General features: G+C 37.8%; 1 protein-coding gene across 1 annotated transcript in view; it reads right to left on the bottom strand.

Annotated features, from left to right (window-relative positions):
- LOC311619772 (uncharacterized protein) overlaps window positions 1–19398 on the bottom strand; it is a 101987-nt gene that overhangs the window by 41361 nt on the left and 41228 nt on the right. The window contains 15 exon segments of the mRNA XM_084878294.1: window positions 1361–1445; window positions 3016–3085; window positions 3087–3149; window positions 3151–3238; window positions 4641–4748; window positions 4953–4985; window positions 5527–5835; window positions 6538–6858; window positions 8784–9098; window positions 9181–9273; window positions 9664–9978; window positions 10076–10390; window positions 12577–12897; window positions 13588–13908; window positions 16773–17093. Of these exon segments, the coding sequence (XP_084734420.1) occupies window positions 1361–1445; window positions 3016–3085; window positions 3087–3149; window positions 3151–3238; window positions 4641–4748; window positions 4953–4985; window positions 5527–5835; window positions 6538–6858; window positions 8784–9098; window positions 9181–9273; window positions 9664–9978; window positions 10076–10390; window positions 12577–12897; window positions 13588–13908; window positions 16773–17093 (3078 nt within the window).

The following is a 19398-nucleotide window of genomic DNA, read 5'->3' as shown; positions in this document are numbered from 1 at the left end:
CTTTTTGCAAGCACAGTTCTCTGAACCTTCACAGTTCTTGAGACTCAGCTTGCCTTCTCCCATCTTCCCAGATGGTAGAGCCTCCTCTCAGCCAGCCTTCAGGTGCTTCATGGTGATATTTCCCCTGTTTTCCAGTAATAAATTCAAAATTATTGTGATAGGCTGCATACAGGTGTCTACCCTATGCTGCCATCTTGGTTTCTCTTCTGTTTATTATTTACTTTGGGTCTTTATCAACTAATACTGTCCCTTTTCTCAGATTATTTTCCCTTAATTTTCTGGAACATCCAGTTTAGAGTTGATCTACCCGATTGCACTGACCATATAAAGGTGGGTGTTGGCATTATATAGTACATAATGGTTGTGTACCAATAGCTCATTGTGAGCTGCTTATTGATTAACAGTTGGCTTTGATTTCATCATTTTCTGATTTTTACCCCCCCTCAATTCTAGTAATTGGATTTCTGCATTGTTCACACCTTGTGATAGACAAACTTTGACATATTCCCTTTCCAGTAATGTGTTCCATATGATCTATTTATGCTTCACTTACTATATTGATGATCTCTCTAAATTAATGAGTGCTTTAAGACATGGGGTTCTGCCTTGCAACAATATTTTGAGACAGAAGCAAGACATTGTTTTCATACTGTTTTCCCACCTGCCAGAGACTGCGTGTCCTTTCCTTTACTTCAATAATTACTACCCCATATTTTATATTTTTGCATTTAATTAACAATGATTTACTTGATTATGTCTGGAAAGAACTAGAAAAACATGTAAATATACATAATGCATCATAGGTCTGAAGATATTAAGAGTGCTCAGATTTATCAAGTGTTTTTAAGTACACTTCCATTCCCACAAGTTATTAAGAGATCATTAGAATAAAGTAAGAGTTTTGAGCACTATGTCGAAGATCAAATATGTTAATTGGTATAAGGGTGACATAATTGGCCTTCTCCATTTTCTTTAATAATGTTTCTGTTACTTGTCCTGGCTCATCATTAAAATAAACTAGGAATCAGGAGAGGATCTTTAAAAATGTGCATTATGGCCAAAGGAAATTACTTATATGAAGATCTGTCAAGATCCACTGCTCAGACCTTAACTTTAGCTGAAATTATGCTAGTTGCCATCATGAAGAATTATCTTTAGGACTTTGATGCTTAGGCCAACTGAGCAGAAGTAGAAAATGAATTAGGATGTGGCCACAACCCTATGCATATGGGAATGAGTTATACTTTTTGAAGTATTCCATAAGTTGAATGTATTAAAAACCAGATAGGATATGTAGGATGGCCTTCTACTTAAATATACTATCTATATATATAAAAGGCTAGTATGCCAAATGTCTAACCATTCAATCTTTTGACTTTCAACCATTCAACATTCAACTGGTAGCCATGATGTGCACTGACTACCAGGAGGTAGACTCTCAACACCTAGGCATGGAAACATGGAGCAGATTTATAAATCTCAGAGGGAAGTGGAGAGGGGGAAGGGCGGGAAAAGATTAACCAAAGAACTTTTTAAGAAGTTTTTATTATTTATTATTTTTTATTGTTTAAAGTATTACAAATAGTAGAACACATGTCCCATATCCCCCCTATTGACCTTCCCCCTAGCTCCTCACCCCCCCCCCCCGCACATGCCCTCAACCTCCTTAGTGTCTGTGTCCATTGATATCTTATACGCATGCATACAAGTCAACCAAACCAAATATCTTATATGCATACTAGAGGCCCAGTGCATGGATTCATGTAGTGGTGGGGTCCCTTCGCCTGGACTGCGGGGATCAGGCTGAAACCAGGAATCCAACATCCCTCTAGGGGTCTTGGATTGCTAGAGGGTGCTGGCTAGGCAGAGGGATCCCACCAGTGCACGAATCCATACACCAGGCTTCACGTGTTCAAGTAAAGGAGCATTCTCCAGGAAATGGGATTTCACCAGAAGCAGAGTTCATCGAACTTTTCTCCAACTGTAGATATGAGAAAGTAAACATGAGTGAGGCATGGATCCTGAATAAAGAAAAGTAAGCAACACATTTGTGAAAAATTACCGAGTAAGGCACAAAAAAATCTTGATTTAATGTTTTAAACATTAGAGCATTGGAAGGAAAAGCAACTCCTGAGAAGGGGAAGTGGGCAAAAGAAAATTTAGATGTCTTGTCATTCTCAGTGGGTTTCTGGATGTTGTGGTCTTAATAAGACATGAACAAACAAACAGGGGAAAAGAGAAAGATGACATTAAATTATAATAGAGGAGTTGAAATGGGGGCTTTGTAAAGGCAGCAAAGTGTATAGAATGTTTATGCAATACTGTGATCAAATTTTATTTCACAGGAAGCAAGGAAGATTATTGACAATACAGAAAAATTAATTTATACGAGTAACCTAAAGCTGAAAAACTCTGTTGACTATTGCGAAGAACAAGAATGATCTAGAGGGGATGAAGCTTAGGAATACAATATAAGAAACAGAGGTCTTCCCTAGGTATAAATCACAATAGGTGAGCTAAGATAAATAAGCAAATGTGTAATTAGAATCACTAAAGTTCTCTAAATAAAGACAATGAAATATGTAGATTAAAATGGATCATGATATTTTGGGAAGAAAATGAGATTCAGAGATATTGTATTTTTTTAAAATACATTTTATTGATTTTTTACAGAGAGGAAGGGACAGGGAGAGAGGGTCAGAAACATCGATGAGAGAGAAACATTTATCAGCTGCCTCCTTCACATCCCCTACTGGGGTTGTGCCCACAACTAAGGTACATGCCCTTGACTGGAATCTAAACTGGGACCTTCAGTCCACAATCTAATGCTCTATATACTGAGCCAAACCAGTTTTGGCATATTTCTGTTTTAATAAAATGAGGTCCAGGTCATAATATTCTGCTTCATGGTTCTTTGTACCATAATATAGATCTGTTAGTCAGAGGTGTACCCAGGATTGCAATTTTCATGTTCTCTAAGAATAATTTTCAGTCCAATTCTATCTTTCTCCTTACATGCATCGTAAGTTTCCAACTAGTACATGTTGTTGATTTGTTTCCACTGCTATGCAAAGTAGATTGTCTCAGCCTCAATTGCAGCTACTGGTCTGAAACCCTGGGCTATTGACCCGTAAAGAAACATACACTTAGGAGTGCAGCATGTCCAGATCATCTGCTTTCAGGCCAGAATTCATTTCCCGGTATTGAATTTGGTGGACAAAATTCTGTCTTGAAGAAACTGCAATAGACATCTTAAGTTATATATGAGAAGAAAATAACAAAACTTTCCCTCCTCTGTGTGCTTTTTCCTAGCAGAGCAAAGATACTCAATCTTCATTCATACCCTTGTCTTGTTTCCATCCCATTCTACTACCAAGCTAAAGCTATTGGCATTGTAGAAAAACCTAGTTTCTTCCCCTCAAAGCAGCCAGAACCTTTTCAAATCCATTGGAGCATTCCCTAAAACCTTGCTAAAATCTATCTTCCCTTCATTCTCACTATAACGTCTTTTTCATCTTTCATCCAAACTATTTAAAAATGTTATCCTTGTCAGTAATGTGATCCTTCAATTCCTCATACATACTGTTGCCCTGAACTTTCTTAAAAGGCTGATTCACTATTTCACTCTTCTACTTTCTTAAAAGGCTGATTCATTATTTCACTCTGTAATACTATTCTTCTTACCACAGAATACAGAACTTTCTGATTTCCCCCCTTTCCTCCAACCTTATCAGTAGCTTTTCTCCTTGAGCTCAAGTTTTATTCCCCCTCCCCAAACAACAAACGTGGCATCCTTTAAGCTTCTCTACACTTGTACATAGTTTTACCTTCCCCTATAAATGCCTAGTTATTTGAACTCTTCAAAATTTATCTCAAATGCCTCGTAGAAGCCTCCTATTCTCCCCTTTCCCTTCCAGTTAATTATTCTCTTCTCTGTGGCACTTTTCCTTTAAACACTACCCTGCAATTTATTTGTTTACATATATACCTCTTCCATTAGATTTGAAATCCCATGAAGATAAAAAAAAAACAAAACAAAAAAAACAAAACCCTTGGTTATCCGTGTAAGTATCATAAGACCAGAGGCACATTGCTTGACAGAACAGCAAAATCTGTAAAAAGTATGCAGCTTAAGCAAAGAAATCTTCCAGTCAAAAAATAGGATTCATGTTTGACTAAATAAGCATATTTATTCTAACCTAGCAATTCTATAATGTCCCAGTTAAATATATAGATGAAGTATAGGACTTATCAAAACAACCTAAGCCCTTTTTCTTTTCTGAAATCTTGTTCCCTCTTTTTGAGAAACTGCTTCAGCATCTTGTAGGCTCATCTTTCTGGCCATTTGATTCTTGAACCTAATATCTATATCTATATATCTATATATCTATATATCTATATATCTATATATCTATATATCTATATATCTATATATCTATATATCTATATATCTATATATCTATATATCTATATATCTATATATCTATATATCTATATATCTATATATCTATATATCTATATATCTATATATCTATATATCTATATATCTATATATCTATATATCTATATATCTATATATCTTTATCCCAAGAATGTTCTTATCCCATAAAACATTGGAAAAACTATAATTTAGCTCAGACCTGCAAGTTGTTGTAGCTGTCTTCCCTTCTGAGACCACAAGAAGAACATGATGAGACCAATCAACACAATGATCCCAAGGACTCCAAATACAACCGAGAGTGCATTTCCTAAGGGCAAGTAAACATCAGGAGATGAGAATGTCTTAGCTAAAAGAAGTGAATCCCTAATTACTGATCCTTTCATAGGTCAGATACAGGATCACTGAAGTAAGTGTCATATCCTCAGAAATTCTAACCTAAAGTCTTTTAACAAAACGAATTCTAAATAATGCAGACAGTTCCTCCTATGCTCAGAAACCTCGATATAAATACCTTTGGCATTTGATGATTCTTTGATTGCATTGCCTGTAGGAGAAAAAGAGAAGGAGACTCAATTCTAAGAATAATATATAGAACAAATATTTCTATTTATGTATATTCAAAACTTATATAACATTATTAACCAATGTTACCACAATAAATTTAGTCTAAGAAAAAAAAAAATAGGACCTGATGACTGACTAGGGGAGGTAAGAGATCCAAGGGAGAGGAAGAAATTCAAACAAGAGATTTGGATAGGTGGTTGTACTATTTCCTGGGTTAAGGAATATCAACTTAAACAATTAATTTTTTTTTTCTATGTGAGCTTTGAGTGCCGCACAATCAAGCAAACTATTGCTTCTGACCTAAAAAGATGTTGTTATGCAGATGAGTAAGATGCTTTTCCTTGGTGAAGGCCAATGTATAACAACAAATATTTTCATCATTTCTTCAGATGGAAACATTAGGATTCTTTGCGCACTACATCCCTATGACGACACATCCAGTCTTCACAGGATGCACTAGATGGCTCACCCCTTCTTAGCTACCAGAGGTTCCAAGCTTAATCCTGTATCCTGGCACTCACCTGAACATATCACAGCAGCATCTTCCTTGTGCCCACAGTCACTGTGCCCCCAGGATTTGGCAGGACAATCCCACAAGGAAGACTCATTCCCTTTGCACTTCACTTCACTGAGCCATATGGGTCCAGTCCCCAGACCAAATGCTGCCTCTTTGAGTGCCTTCAAAGCTGAGCCACAGCCCAGCTGTCGACACACCACCTGAGCACTGTCAAGGTTCCAGGAGTCATCACACACTGTCCCCCAGGAACCTTCGTGCCAGACCTCCACACGTCCAGCACAGGTAGTGTTTCCTTCTTGAAGTCTTATCTTGCCTGAAAAATCAGAGACACCAAGGCCATTTATGAGAAGATAAAAACTCCTCAGAGGTCACATAGTTAAAGAGATATTTGAAATTCTTTTTAAGATTATTTTAAAACGTTGCATTTTCAATGCACATTTTAAAAAATGTATTTAAAAATAATTTTTTTTCATGTCCTTTCAGCAAAATATTTGATATTGGACATAAGAACCGTAGTGTGTCACAAAATGTGAAATAAGTAATGTGAACATTGCATAATGTTAAATTTTCTCAACTATAAAAGAACTTGAGAGATTGCCAGGTACATAGAATATTTATTCCAGTTTACTAAGATGGGAAATACGTTATGATTGGTCTTTATGTCTGCTTCTCCTTTTATATTAGTACATCAAAAATGATATTGAAGGAAACATTGGAAAGGTAAAGTAGACCATTCAATAGTAAAATACTGAATCACATATTCTCTGCTCCTAATTTCTTCACAGAAAAAGCAACTGGACTTTCAGGAAGACCATGGGCATATAAATCTTCTATGATAAAATGATCTCTGGTCTTGAAAATCTACAGATCAAATGAAATAAAACCAGTTTTATGATCCAGGTAGAATAGGTATTAACTGGAGTTTACTCATTCCTACTTAATGGGTTTGAATATCATACTGGAGTCACAGAATGGAATTTTCATATGAGCCAGAATGGAATTTTCAAATACTCACTGGAACATGTGATCCAGGTCTCCTCTGAGGGGCTTGCCAGTCTCTGCTTCCATGGAGATGATGGGCACGCCCATAATGTGTCAGGCCCTTTCGGACACTGAACATTGTCCACCCACATGTATCTGGACATTGTCTCGGTGTCAGATGCAGGGCTGATGGTCCCTTTGTCTGCACAGCCCAGCTGCCTGCATGCCACATCCACAGTGATTGGCAACATGTTACTCTTGCCGATGCTGCCCCACGTTCCATTATAAAAAAGTTCCAGACGTCCTGCACAAGTTTCTCTGCCGGTTTCACTGGTCAGTTTCAGAGCCAAGAACTCTGGAGTGAAATACAGAGCGAGTAATTTCACATCTTCTCTGAAAATCCACAAGGCTCCTTCCCTTTACTCTGATGTGAGAATGACTTCAAAAATTAGCCCTACTTGGTTTGACTCAGTGGATAGAGCATTGGCCTGCAGATCAAAGGGTCCCAGTTGGAGGATGATTAAGGGAACTTACCTTGGTTGCAGGCTCCTCCCTGGAGTAGGCCCTGGTTGGGGAGGCAACCAATGTAGGAGGCAACCAATAAATGTGTTTCTCTCACATTGAGTTTTGCTCTATGTTTCACTCTCTCTCCCACCCTCCATAAAAATTAATAGAGAAATATTCTTGGGGGAGGAATAACAACCATAAAATTAAGTACACTATATCAATTAGTAGTAATTTTTTGTAACTGTGGTGTGATTTAGTAGATTTTGATAAAATATGATATTTTTTCAAGATCTTCTGCTTTTACAGTCTTGGTTTTTATACTCAGGGACCTCTCTAGAATGCCACCAATGATTTTAAGTTGACTTCTTCTAGATCCTAATAAAATCTTCAATTAATTACACTAGAGGCCCATTGCAGGAAGACTTCTACAAGAATGGGCCTTCCTTCCCCTGGCTGCTGGCACTACATTTGCACTGGCTGGAACAACCTTTTCGCTCAGGCCCGGAATGTTCTTTCTGCCTTCCCATGCTGCCGAGAGGCCCAGAACTACTGGGGCAGTATGGAATGCCTGTGTCATCACCATGGCTATGATGCAAATGTCCCTCCCTGCTCCCGGCTTTTTGACGCCTGCATATGCAAATTAAACCGCCATCTTTGTTGTGTTACTTTTAAGGTGACGGGACATCCAGCTTTTGATGGGAAAGTCCCAATTTTTAACAATTTGTCCAGCATTTGGCAGCCTTTTAAAAGTATCCAAAAGATTTCAAAGATTCTTTCCAAAAATCATGACTTTTTTAAAGAGTCGCGTGACTCCAGACTAATTGTTAAAAATCTGGACTGTCCCTCCAAAAGCCAGACAGCTGGTCACCTTAGTTAATTTGCATACTCATTCCTGATTGTTTGGTGGGTGCCACCAAGGTATGGTCAATTTGCAACTTACTTTTTTATTAGTGTAGATAGTTTCGACTTTCTACCTAGTTACTGTATTTTATCTGTAAGAATTTTATTCCATTCATTTTGTTGCAAATGTTCTTGACAGTTAGATTTTACTGAGATATTCAGATTCTAAACCCAATATTTTGTGTACATTACCTTAAAATGAAATAGTCCCCTTTCTGACACATCACAGTTTTCTTGCACATGTTCTCTACCAAATGTGTGTCATTAAATGCAGTTGATATCTACATCACTCCTGGCATATAGAATTTTTCACTTCCCTAAGTTACTAACGATAGTACTATTTTTCCCCACATATTACAACAGAGTATATTTTTCTATTTCAAAATAGTTTCTGAAGTTTGCCATATATACAAAATAAGATCAGTGAGTTCTTCTGATAATTTTGCCCCTTTGACAAATAAGTCCTATTTGTTATGAAAAATTACTTGGGCATGATAGTTATCTTTTTCTCTGTAGAATGTAATGCTGATGTATTCTCCTTGTCCCTTAAATCTACTTTTTTATTAATACAGTGATTATCAAGGGGTGCACTGAATCTTTATGCAATATTCAGTTCTATGTATATTTACAAAAGAACTTCTCATTATTAGTTTTGTTGTCATTTTCATGATATGCAAGCTCATTTTTGAAAATTTCTCCTTCTAACTTTATACTACCTTACACAGAAGGTAGCACCAATTCATCAAACCTATATACTTCTGGGATCCTGACTCTCACAACAGTTTACTCTGTAATTGTTTTTCAGGAAATTCTTTCAGATTAATACCCCCCACTATCCTTCGCCCTACCTCAGTAGTTATGTGTAGAACTTACCTGAGCAGATAGCTCCTGCATCCTCCTTATGCCTGCAATTGTGCCGTCCCCAGCCATGTGAAGGGCACTGCCAAATACGTGCTTCTTTTCCATTACAGTTTACCTGATCCAGCAAGATGGGCCCTGTTCCTTCCCCAAAATAAGCAGAACCAGTGGCATTAATGGCAGCTCCACAGCCCAGCTGTCTGCACACCACATGGGCATCCTTCAGGTCCCAGTTGTCATCGCAGATGGTGCCCCAGGAGCCCTCATGATAGACCTCTACTCTCCCAGCACAGTGACCACCTCCGTTTACCAGGCGAAGTTGACCAATCTCTGGAAAGAGAAAGTACAATATCACTGAAAATGCATTCTTAAAGATTGAGATAGTTTTTATAGATTGATCACTGATTCTCACCTATGCAAGCAACAGTTGTTTCTTCTGAAATGGGAGAGCTTGTCGGGATCAAAGATGTTGAATTGCATGGGAATAGTGTCTGACTCTGGTTTCCTGCAAATACCAGATTTTGAATTAGAATTAGGCCAATTCATAAGATAGAGTGAGGAAGGGAGGCATATTTACTGAAGTATTAGATAGATGAGATGAGAACAAAGAGAGCTATAGAAAGTAAGAAATGGGATGGATTAATCAGGAGAGAATTTATCAGGTGATTTAAGAAGCACAAGATAACTTGTCAATGACAAAACAATTTGGTCAATGAAAATTGAATTTACACTTTCTCTAAAAAGGTAAATGAGGTTAATATTCCAGTACTTTTCTCGTGACCCCTCACGATAGATCTTTCCCTTTTACATTTGTTTTTCATCCCCATAGATACACCGCCCTTAGGGCCCAGCACCATGGGAGAGGCTCATCACTGGCTGCCCTCGATCCTCTTACCTGAGCAGATTACAGAGGCCACTTGCTCTGCAGAACATAGTGATGCACCCAGAGCAGTTACAGGACAATCTCCCATGTGTTGCTCAGTTCCAGTGCAGTGAAACATGTGCCTCCAGACCTGACCGTTTCCTTTCCCAAAATGTGCTCTTTCTGGGGTAGAAAGGGCAATTCCACACTTAAGCTGCTGGCACAAAACCTGGGCATCTGCCATGTCCCAATGAGAGTTGCAGAGGGATCCCCAGGTTCCTAGAACCTTGAGCTCCACTCTTCCTTCACATGGCGACTTGCCATTCACCAGCCGCATTTCTGTGTATCCTGAAAGGAAACAGGGCTTTAAAAAGGTGTCTGTTATTACCTAACCCTACTGTCTTCCAAGCAAGGGAACAAACTGAACTTGTTCTCAGAGTCTTACTTGAGCAGACTACTCCAATGTCTCTGCTGTGACTGCAAGTCCCATCTGGGCGGGGTGCTACTGGGCAGAGTGAAAGATGGGACTCATGCCCCTCACACTGGAATTCTTCAGCCCAAATCTGTCCATTTCCTTCTCCAAAGTAAGCTCCTCCCAGGATAGAAACAACGGTGCCACATTGCAACTCCCTGCACAGCACATTGGCAGATTCCAGAGAGAAGTCAGAGTCACAAACAGTGCCCCATTTGTCACCATTTTTAACTTCAACACGACCAGAGCAGGGAATGTCTCCTCCAACCAGTCTGGGTTCCCTGTGGGCTGAAATATAATATTTCATTGAGAAAGTACATAATTCTTAGATTTCTCTTTTTTATGATGGAAGTAAGGAAGGGAGTGAAAGTGAGGAAGGAAATTAATTCAGGGGGTTTAGTGATTTTTCCACACTTGTTCCTCTTGGCTTCTTTGCCTAGAATTGGACATATCAAATTCTAGCCCTCTCCATTCCTCATTAGATCAATTCTTTTTGAGAGAACTCTGAAACTTTACTCCTGAAGCTGGCCTTTCTGTATTTTACTTATGTTCTTCATAATATTGGAGACCACATATAATGTGTATTCACTCTATCTTTTAACCCTGTAATCAGTCCTCCACCTACTGCCATCTGGGGTCTGCCCCAAACTTTTCAAATGGTTTTGGAAAGTTTTTCAATATGCTTCCTGTTTTTAAAATGAACATCAGACCCCCTTTTCCTTTTGCTATATTGCAGTTGATATATGAGATACTTATTTCTCCCCTTCCTGCCTGAAAGAATCTTTCATGAATTCCTTGACTGAAGGTTCTAGCCTCAACTTTCCCATCTTATCAATGGACATCTTCTCTTAACTGCCAATAAATGCTTTTATTTATATTTTCTCTTTAAATATATATTAATAAACATGCCTACTTGGACATTTGTAACTTTGTGTGTTCAAAATTGAATGAGTTATCTATTGACAAGCCGACTGTGTTCTTTTCCCAAATAATGATATCTAGACCAAATTAGAATCACCTGAAATTGAACCATTTCTTTATCCACCATAAATGCAATAATTATGATGGTAGTGAATACTAAGTGAGCACCTATTATATATGGTATCTTACTAAGTATGTAATAAACATTTCATCGCTATAATTTTCTTAGGGGAAATTATTAATATCATTCCAATTTGACAGATAAGAAAAATGAAACATAGAGAGTTGTAGTAATTTGCTAAGTTCATACAGCGAGTTATCGAAGACAGGGATTTGAAGTTATGCAGTATATTCCAAAGCCTAGAATCTTGACCCTCATGCTACACTGCACATGTGGAAAGTCACCAATCTCTGTCAGTTTTCTGGCATATTTCTTCCGCATAATTTTTGTTATTGCTTTAATTAACTTGTCTACATATATCAGATAGTCCTTTGCAATAGCTTCCTAAGTCCTCTTTCTAAAAATTCTATGACACAATCACAAATATATGAATTACATTTCAATATTTTCACCTTTTAAAAAAAGATATTTTATTGATTATTTACAGAGAGGAAGAGAGAGGGACAGAGAGTTAGAAACATTGATGAGAGAGAAACATCCATCTTCTGCCTCTCGCACAACCCCTACTGGGAATGTGCCCACAACCAAGGTACATGACATTGACTGGAATCGAACCCGGGACCCTTCAGTCCACAGATTGATGCTCTATCCACTGAGCCAAACCAGTTTCAGCTATTTTCACTTTTTTGTCTTTAAGGTAATTCAATATTTCTTTACTATTTATACAATAATTTATCATTTCAACAAATATTATTAAGCACCTGCGATGTTTTCAGGAATTTGAGTGGTTTTAAATTCACAGAGTTCAGTCTATCAGTGAAGACAGATAATACTAACACTACTAATAATCATCATAACCATTTATCCATTAGTTGATGTGTAATTCCTGTGCAGTGGGTGTTTGGTTACCACCATTTTTCTTTTGTGGAAATTGCAGCACAGGGAGCTTTGGTAGACTCCCCAACATCACCCATCTATTAAAATGAGGAGAACTGATAAACACTAATAAGTTAGCATACCTTAAATACTGTACAATGTTACCTTAAAAGCCTTAATATCAATTACACTATCAATCATACCCGATGCTGCACCCTAAAGATGCTTGTGCATAGCATGGTTTTTCAAGCTTTTGTTCATCTGTATAAAGTGTCCTCTCTACTTAAAACACATTTTTCCTACCTCAAATCAAACTCCTTAAAAAATTGATTGAAAGTGTTATCTGAGCCGCTCTGGCCGGTGTGGTCAGTGGTTAGGACTTGGGCCTGTAAACCAAAGGGTCATGGGTTTGCTTCTTGGCTCCAGTCAGGACACTTGCAGGAGGCAACCAATCAATGTGACTCACATTAATGTTTCTTTCTCCTCCTCCCTCCCTTCCATTCTCTCTCAATGAAAAAAATATCTTCGGGGTGAAGATTAAAAAAAAAAGTCTTACCTGAGCAGGTAACTTTGGCTTCTTTATAGTGATCACTGTTGAGTCCACCCCACTGCCAATTCTTGCAGTCCCAAATAGAAGTTTCATTTCCTATACAGCGCATTAAAATAAGCCACATGTCTGTTGGCTTAATTTTGGAATAACTTTGATAGGATAGTTTGAGTGCAGAACCACATCCCAACTGGGTGCAAACCACATTAGCTTCTTTCATCCCCCATCTTCTGTCACACACTTTCCCTTCTAGTTTCTGAATTGCCACCTCCACTGTCCCAGCACAGTGGCTGCCTCCTCCTGTAAGTCTCAATTCCAGATCTGATCCATCTGCAAAAGAAACATAAATTTAGATTATAAGTATATGTACAAGTTAACTCCCAAAGGATTTAAAAAAAATCTTGCTCCTTTCCAGATACTGAGGGACTCAAAATTAAGGCTTACCATCTTAGGGCTTTTCTCACAGCCAGCATATATCATAAGTTTGGTTAGAAACAGGATGATAATTTCAAAGGTTTATAAAAGTTATCAATGGCAGAAAAATATGAACAAGACAGATACTTTAAAAATATTTAAAATTTATATTATATTCTATCCCAGAACTCCGGGTAGATTTAGAACTCAATAGCAATCAGAATAATTACTATAGAAAATTGCACCAGACAGCTCTTCAAACTAGTTAACAAAAGAAAATATTAAAAATTTATCACAAGTGTAAAAGAATTACCAACAAAGAAATTTTTAGATGTTTCTATCTCTCAAACTTATTCTCTTTTAAAAAATATGTACTTTATTGTTTTTTTACAGCAAAGAAGGGAGAGGGATAGAGAGCTAGAATCATTGACCAGCTGCTTCATGTACACCCCCCACTGAGCATTGACTGGAATCGAACCTGGGACCCTTCAGTCTGCAGACTGATGCTCTATCCACTGAACCAAACTGGTTTTGGCTCTCAATCCAATTCTTACTCCTAAAGAATACAGGTCCTTCCTTCTCTGTTTTTGTTTTGTTTTAACTTACCAGAACATATGACACCAGCATCTTCATGATGATTGCAGGAATGCCTTCCCCATTCATGGTGACTGCACTGCCAAATAGCAGATTCATGTCCTTGGCAGGCAACATAACTAAGCCAAATGCGTCCAGTTCCCTCACTGGCATTAACTCGACCAGTGCCAGTGATGGCAGTTGGGCATTCAAGCTGCTTACATACCACAGCGGCATCATCAGTATCCCAGCCATCATCACACACGGTCCCCCATTCTTCTTGGAATTTCACTTCTAATCTTCCTGAACATTTAGAGACTCCATCAACCACTCTCATTCCCAGATCTGCTCCATCTGTAAGAAGGACACAAAACAAGTCAGTGATAAACAGTAAGAGACTTTTGATGGAGTAGGTAAACTCAGTGCTCACTTCCTTCAATGACCACATAAAAATTACAACTAAATTAGAGAACAACCATCATTGATAAATACCTGAAGACTAGCTGAACAGAAGTCCAATAACTAAGGATGTAAAGAAGGACCATGAAGGCTGGTAAGAGGAGTGGAGACAGGGGATGGGAACGTACCACATTCAGAGTATGGCAAGGAAGAATCCAGTGGGGTATTTTGGCTGCAGAGGTACGCTGAGGAACAAAGGGTCCCAGCCCCACTCTGTGCTCCCCATCAATGCTGGGAAGAAGAGTCCTCCTAACATTTGGCTGTGAAAACCAGTGGGTATTGTGTCCAAGAAAGATAATGAGCTGCTAGAGACAGAGGCACTGCAGGTCAGATAGGGCCCGTGGGCAGACTCACTTGTTCACAATCTCAGTCACACACAATCTCACTCACTGCAAGCTCCAGGACAGGGGATGCATCTTGGAAAGTTCCAGGGACCTCTGCAGAGAAACTAAGTCAACTACCTTTAGGGTGAGAGCTGAAGTGACAGGGTTTGAGGCAACTCTGTCTGGGAATGGACATTCCTTTGTTGAATTCTCTTCCCACCCTGCCAGCCTGATGTAGGTGGGCACCAAATCTGTGCTCTCCATTAATCTGGCTAACACCATTCTGAGCCCTGGTGGTTCTTGAGACCCTGCCCCACTCAACTCACTCCTCTAGCCTGAGCCTCCTTTAGTGGCTCCTCCATACAGTGGCCTGCCTTGGCTCCCACTGCAGACTTTCCCTCAATTTCTAAAACCCCAAACAAGCAGCAGCTTGCCTCATTTTTCTTAGTGGCCCCATCCCTGCACAAGTGGTGACTGGTCTCAACTTGCATTGCAACTCCCATCAGGCAGCACCAAGCCTGGCATAAGTGATATCTAGTCTGGGCCTGTAATGTAGCCTCAACTAAGAAGACACAGGCTTGGCACAAATGACAGCTTATTTCGGTTTGCAGCATAGTTTCTTCTAAGAACCTCTGAGCCCAACACAAGTGGTAAACAAGGAACAGATCAATTTGTAGGTTCTTTTGAAAAAAAAAAAAAAATATATATATATATATATATATATATATATATATATATATATATATATATATATATATATATAATTGATTTTTTCACAGAGAGGAAGAGAGAGGGATAGAGAGTTAGAAACATCAATGAGAGAGAATCATTGATCAGCTGCCTCTTGCACAATCCCTACTGGGGATGTGCCCGCAACCAAGGTACATGCCCTCAACCGGAATCGAACCTGGGACCTTTCAGTCTGCAGGCCAACGCTCTATCCACTGAGCCAAACTGGTCCCGGCTCACTTTGTAGGTTCTACTAAGGGTTCCCAAGAGAGACACAAGTGGAAGATGACCTTGGCATACATATGAGTCTCAACCAAAAGGGTCTAGAAGTAACACACCCAGTGATTTTACAATAATAAAAACAAAAAGGGTGACACTCAAACACACACATACATTAAAGGAGTAAAAAATAATGACAAAAACAAAAACATGGGGGGGGAGAATAAAAATGGTAGTGATTTTAGAATGACAAATCAAAACCCCCAAATCTATGAGAAATGTACAAAAAATAAAGAGAAAGGAATCCTAACATAAAACTACAGAAAGTCATCAACATAAAAGAGAGGCAAACAAGAGAAGAAGAAACTAAGAAGTATAAAAATAATTAGAAAACCATTAATAAAATGTCAATAATTGCATACTTATGTATACTTATTTTAAATGTGTATAGTCTAAAAGACATAGGTTGGATAAGAGAATAAGAAAACAAGGCCCATTCATGTGCTGTTTATAGAGACCAACTTTAGATTGAAAGACAGACACATACACTGAAAGTAAAGAGATGTAGAAATCCCATTCTTTGTAGTTCAGATTACAGAAGGTCTGCTCTTCAACAACAACAAAGAAGCCAATTCAAGAAATAAAGAGTCAGAACCCTGATTGCATTGCTTAAGTGCTTGAAGTCAGTCATGTATTTCCTGAAATTTTCAGTTTTCTGAGTCAGTGTTTTCTTCCTTAAAAATAAGTTTGAAATGAATTTCCTTCATCCCCTATCCCCCTCACCCCCAAATAACTGGTAAATACAGAGATATTTTTACTCTAACTATATTTTCCTAAATGCGCCTGGGGGTTCATGGCATAGAAGATCTTCACACTAAGGACTCAAGTGAAAAGGGGAGAATGTTATCCCTGCATATAAAAATCCATTTCTCCCTCCCCTGATTAAGTATGGAACGTGGAAGTATGTAGACAGACACAGTACCTGCTCAAACTATTCATACCAGGATAATAGCATAAATGAGATTTTAATTGGAAATCAACAATTTTGTTTAATCACTTGATTCTGTAAATTTAAAATAATAGTTTGGAAAAGTATAGGTCAGTGTGGCTAAAGAGGGGACTTTTGTAGTTAGAGAATGATAAGAAGGATTGAGATGGTGACTTTATTTTAAACTCATACAGAGAGCAAAATTTGCTAGTTCATTCTTATTTTTCTTTCTTGCTTTTTTTGTTTTGTTTTTTTGTTTGAACTATTGCTTGAACAACCCTTTCAATCCTCATTACTTGAATCTCAATTTCACTATTTATCATCCCTCCTGATCTACCTTAATTTCAGTTACCGTAAAAACTCCATGAGTATTAGAATAGGAATATGAATTTAGGTAAAAATAAAGCAAAATTCAGTAAGAGTTTAGATTTTAAGATTTCCTCCCACCCTGCTCTTTTTGTCCTCTTTTGAGAACAGAACGAACCCAGAACAGTCCTTACCAAAGCAAATCACTCCAGCATCTTCACGATGCTGACAATTATGCTTTCCCCATTCCTGGTGCTTGCAGTGCCAGAGAGCTGACTCATTTCCATGGCACATAAGATCATCCAACCAGATTGGTCCAGAACCTTCTCCAAAATTAGCTGAATCAAAGTAACCGACAGCACTTCCACATTCAAGTTGTTTACAAATCACAGAAGCATGATCTGTGTCGAACCTGTCATCACACACTGTTCCCCACTGTCCTTGGAATTTGACCTCTATTCTTCCTGCGCACCTGTGTCCTCCATTCACCAGCCGCAACTCCAAATCGGACCCGTCTAGAATGAAGAAAAGATCAGAGTTCAAAGTGATATTCATTCAGAAGTAATTTTAGGAAATTAGGTTCGTCAGGACACTTAGGATTTCATGCTTTCTTTAAAATAGTGCCTCATTTTGAATGCTGCTCATCTTCACATATTAGAATATTTAATCTTTTAAAAACACACTAAAAAGGAGGACTTTTATCTGTATGTATTTACCAAGAAAAATGCTTTACAGATTAAATTTATTTTCTGTTTTATTTTGTTTCCTTCTTTTACTAGAACAGAGTAAATATTCTTTTATGTAGAAATAGATAAAATTGAGTCTCAGAGTATTTATTTTTCAAAAAACTAGAAAAAATAAAATTGGTCTTACAACAAAATACTTAAAATGGCTAACTGGTAATTTGTTGAACATTTAAAATCTTTATTTTAATATTTATTTATTATAAACAATTCAGAGCATGAATAATGAGCTTTAGTTGAACTTGAAATTGGAAAACAAGAAAAAAACAAAAAAAATAAAATGCATAATAATTTTCAAGAACACACTGATGTATGCCAAATTATTAAACATTAGAGGCCCAGTGCAGGAAATTCGTGCACTACGAGGATCCCTAGTGGCTTCCAGCTACTGGTTGGAGCCTCCCTTCCCGAGGTTGACCAACTGGCCCTGCCCTTGGTTGAACACCCAGTCAGGAGACAATTTGAATATTAGACTGTTATTATATAGGATTGAGGGGGAAATCAATTAAAACAATTCATTTCTTACCAATTTCCTGTTTAAACCAAAAGTGGTTTTTTGTTTGTTTGTTTGTTTTTGTTTTTTGTTTTTCATCCCTAAAGCTTCTGATACCACTTTTAGGGGGAAAAACAGTTCTTTTATTAAGAAAATTTTCTCTATTAAGAAAAATCTCCTTTCCATTAGATTGTCTATGAGGACAAAATACCTAAGAAAAGGAAATTTGAGATGAAATTTTGGGAAACATGAAAGACAAAAAGTATATTTTGAACAAAATGTTTAGGAACCACTTTTGAAAAAAAACAATTCAATTTTAAAAGCTCTAAACTCCAGGTAAAGACCTAAACATATCAAGATTTTTAAATTTTGAACAACTAATAATAATAAAGCTCACAATGAAAATATACATATGCAGTTCCAAGTGTATCAGCTATGCTCTCTTCTTTAGTCTTCAGAACTTTAATCATCATTTGCTATTACCACTATCCCTACTTTACAGATAAGCAAACTAAGGTTAAATAATTGGCACAGAATCAAACACCTAGGATGTGGGAGGGGAAAAAGCGGTGTGGCACCAGAGTCCATTCTCCTTACTGTTATGCTATATTTACTCTGTGCATGTGATAATAATAAAAATCTCCCAAAAGTCAGAGACCCTGAGGATAGAGCATAATCAGAAAGGAGAATCTCAGAAATGCAGATTCTGAAACTAGTAAAAGGAGTGGCTATTCATTCCTATTGGAGCATTAGATGTGTAAAATTGTAAAAAGAAGTTGAAATAATTCCATCCTGAGGCATAAAAAAAGAAAAAGAAAAAGAAAACAAGAGTTAAAAGTACTATCTGCTGTTTCTTAGCTTAAAAAAGTCAACTTTAGAGACAGCAATAATTATGATGAGAGTTTGGCAAGATTTATTATGACTTTTAACTTTGTTGTAGATGTTTGATATACATGGTACTATTGGTTTTTGCTGAATATGATTAACAAGAAAGACAAAGAGGAAGAGGAGAGGAGGGAAGAGGAAGTGATGGAAGAGAAATGGGGAGAATGGGAGGAGGGAGAAAGGAAAGGGGACTCAGTTAACAAGGTAATGAGAAGCACTGAGCCATGAAGGACTAATTTAATTATTTTAATTTTCAAAAATATTTTTATTGATGAGAGAGAGAGAGAGAGAAAGAGAGAGAGAGAGAGAGAGGGAGAGGGAATAGAGAGATAGAAATATCAATGAGCTGCCTCTAGCATCCCCCTACTGGGTATCAAACCCGGCATGTGCCCTGAATGACTCAAACCGGTAACATCTTTGCTCAGTGGTTGACCTTCAACCACACTGGTTGGGTGCTAACTTTTGGTTTTTATCACCTATTACAAACCATACTGTATCAATAATTTTTTTTAAGTATTCTACCATTGAGTCCCCAGGAACCAAATTTCAGAGAGGTTTAATAACTTGCTCAAAATTGTGGTATTAATGAGGGGCTGAGTTGGAATTTAGTCCAGCTTTTTTCTAGATACTAGCCTGCCTGTGTTGCTCCCATTACCCCACATTGTCTGGGTGAAGGGAAATTTTTTCTTTCTAAAATCA

The sequence above is a fragment of the Pipistrellus hanaki genome (genome assembly GCF_964339955.1).
Source record: "Pipistrellus hanaki genome assembly, chromosome: 3".
NCBI lineage: Eukaryota > Metazoa > Chordata > Mammalia > Chiroptera > Vespertilionidae > Pipistrellus > Pipistrellus hanaki.
Note: the sequence above shows the minus strand (reverse complement) of the source record. Positions and strands in the feature narration are given on the sequence as shown.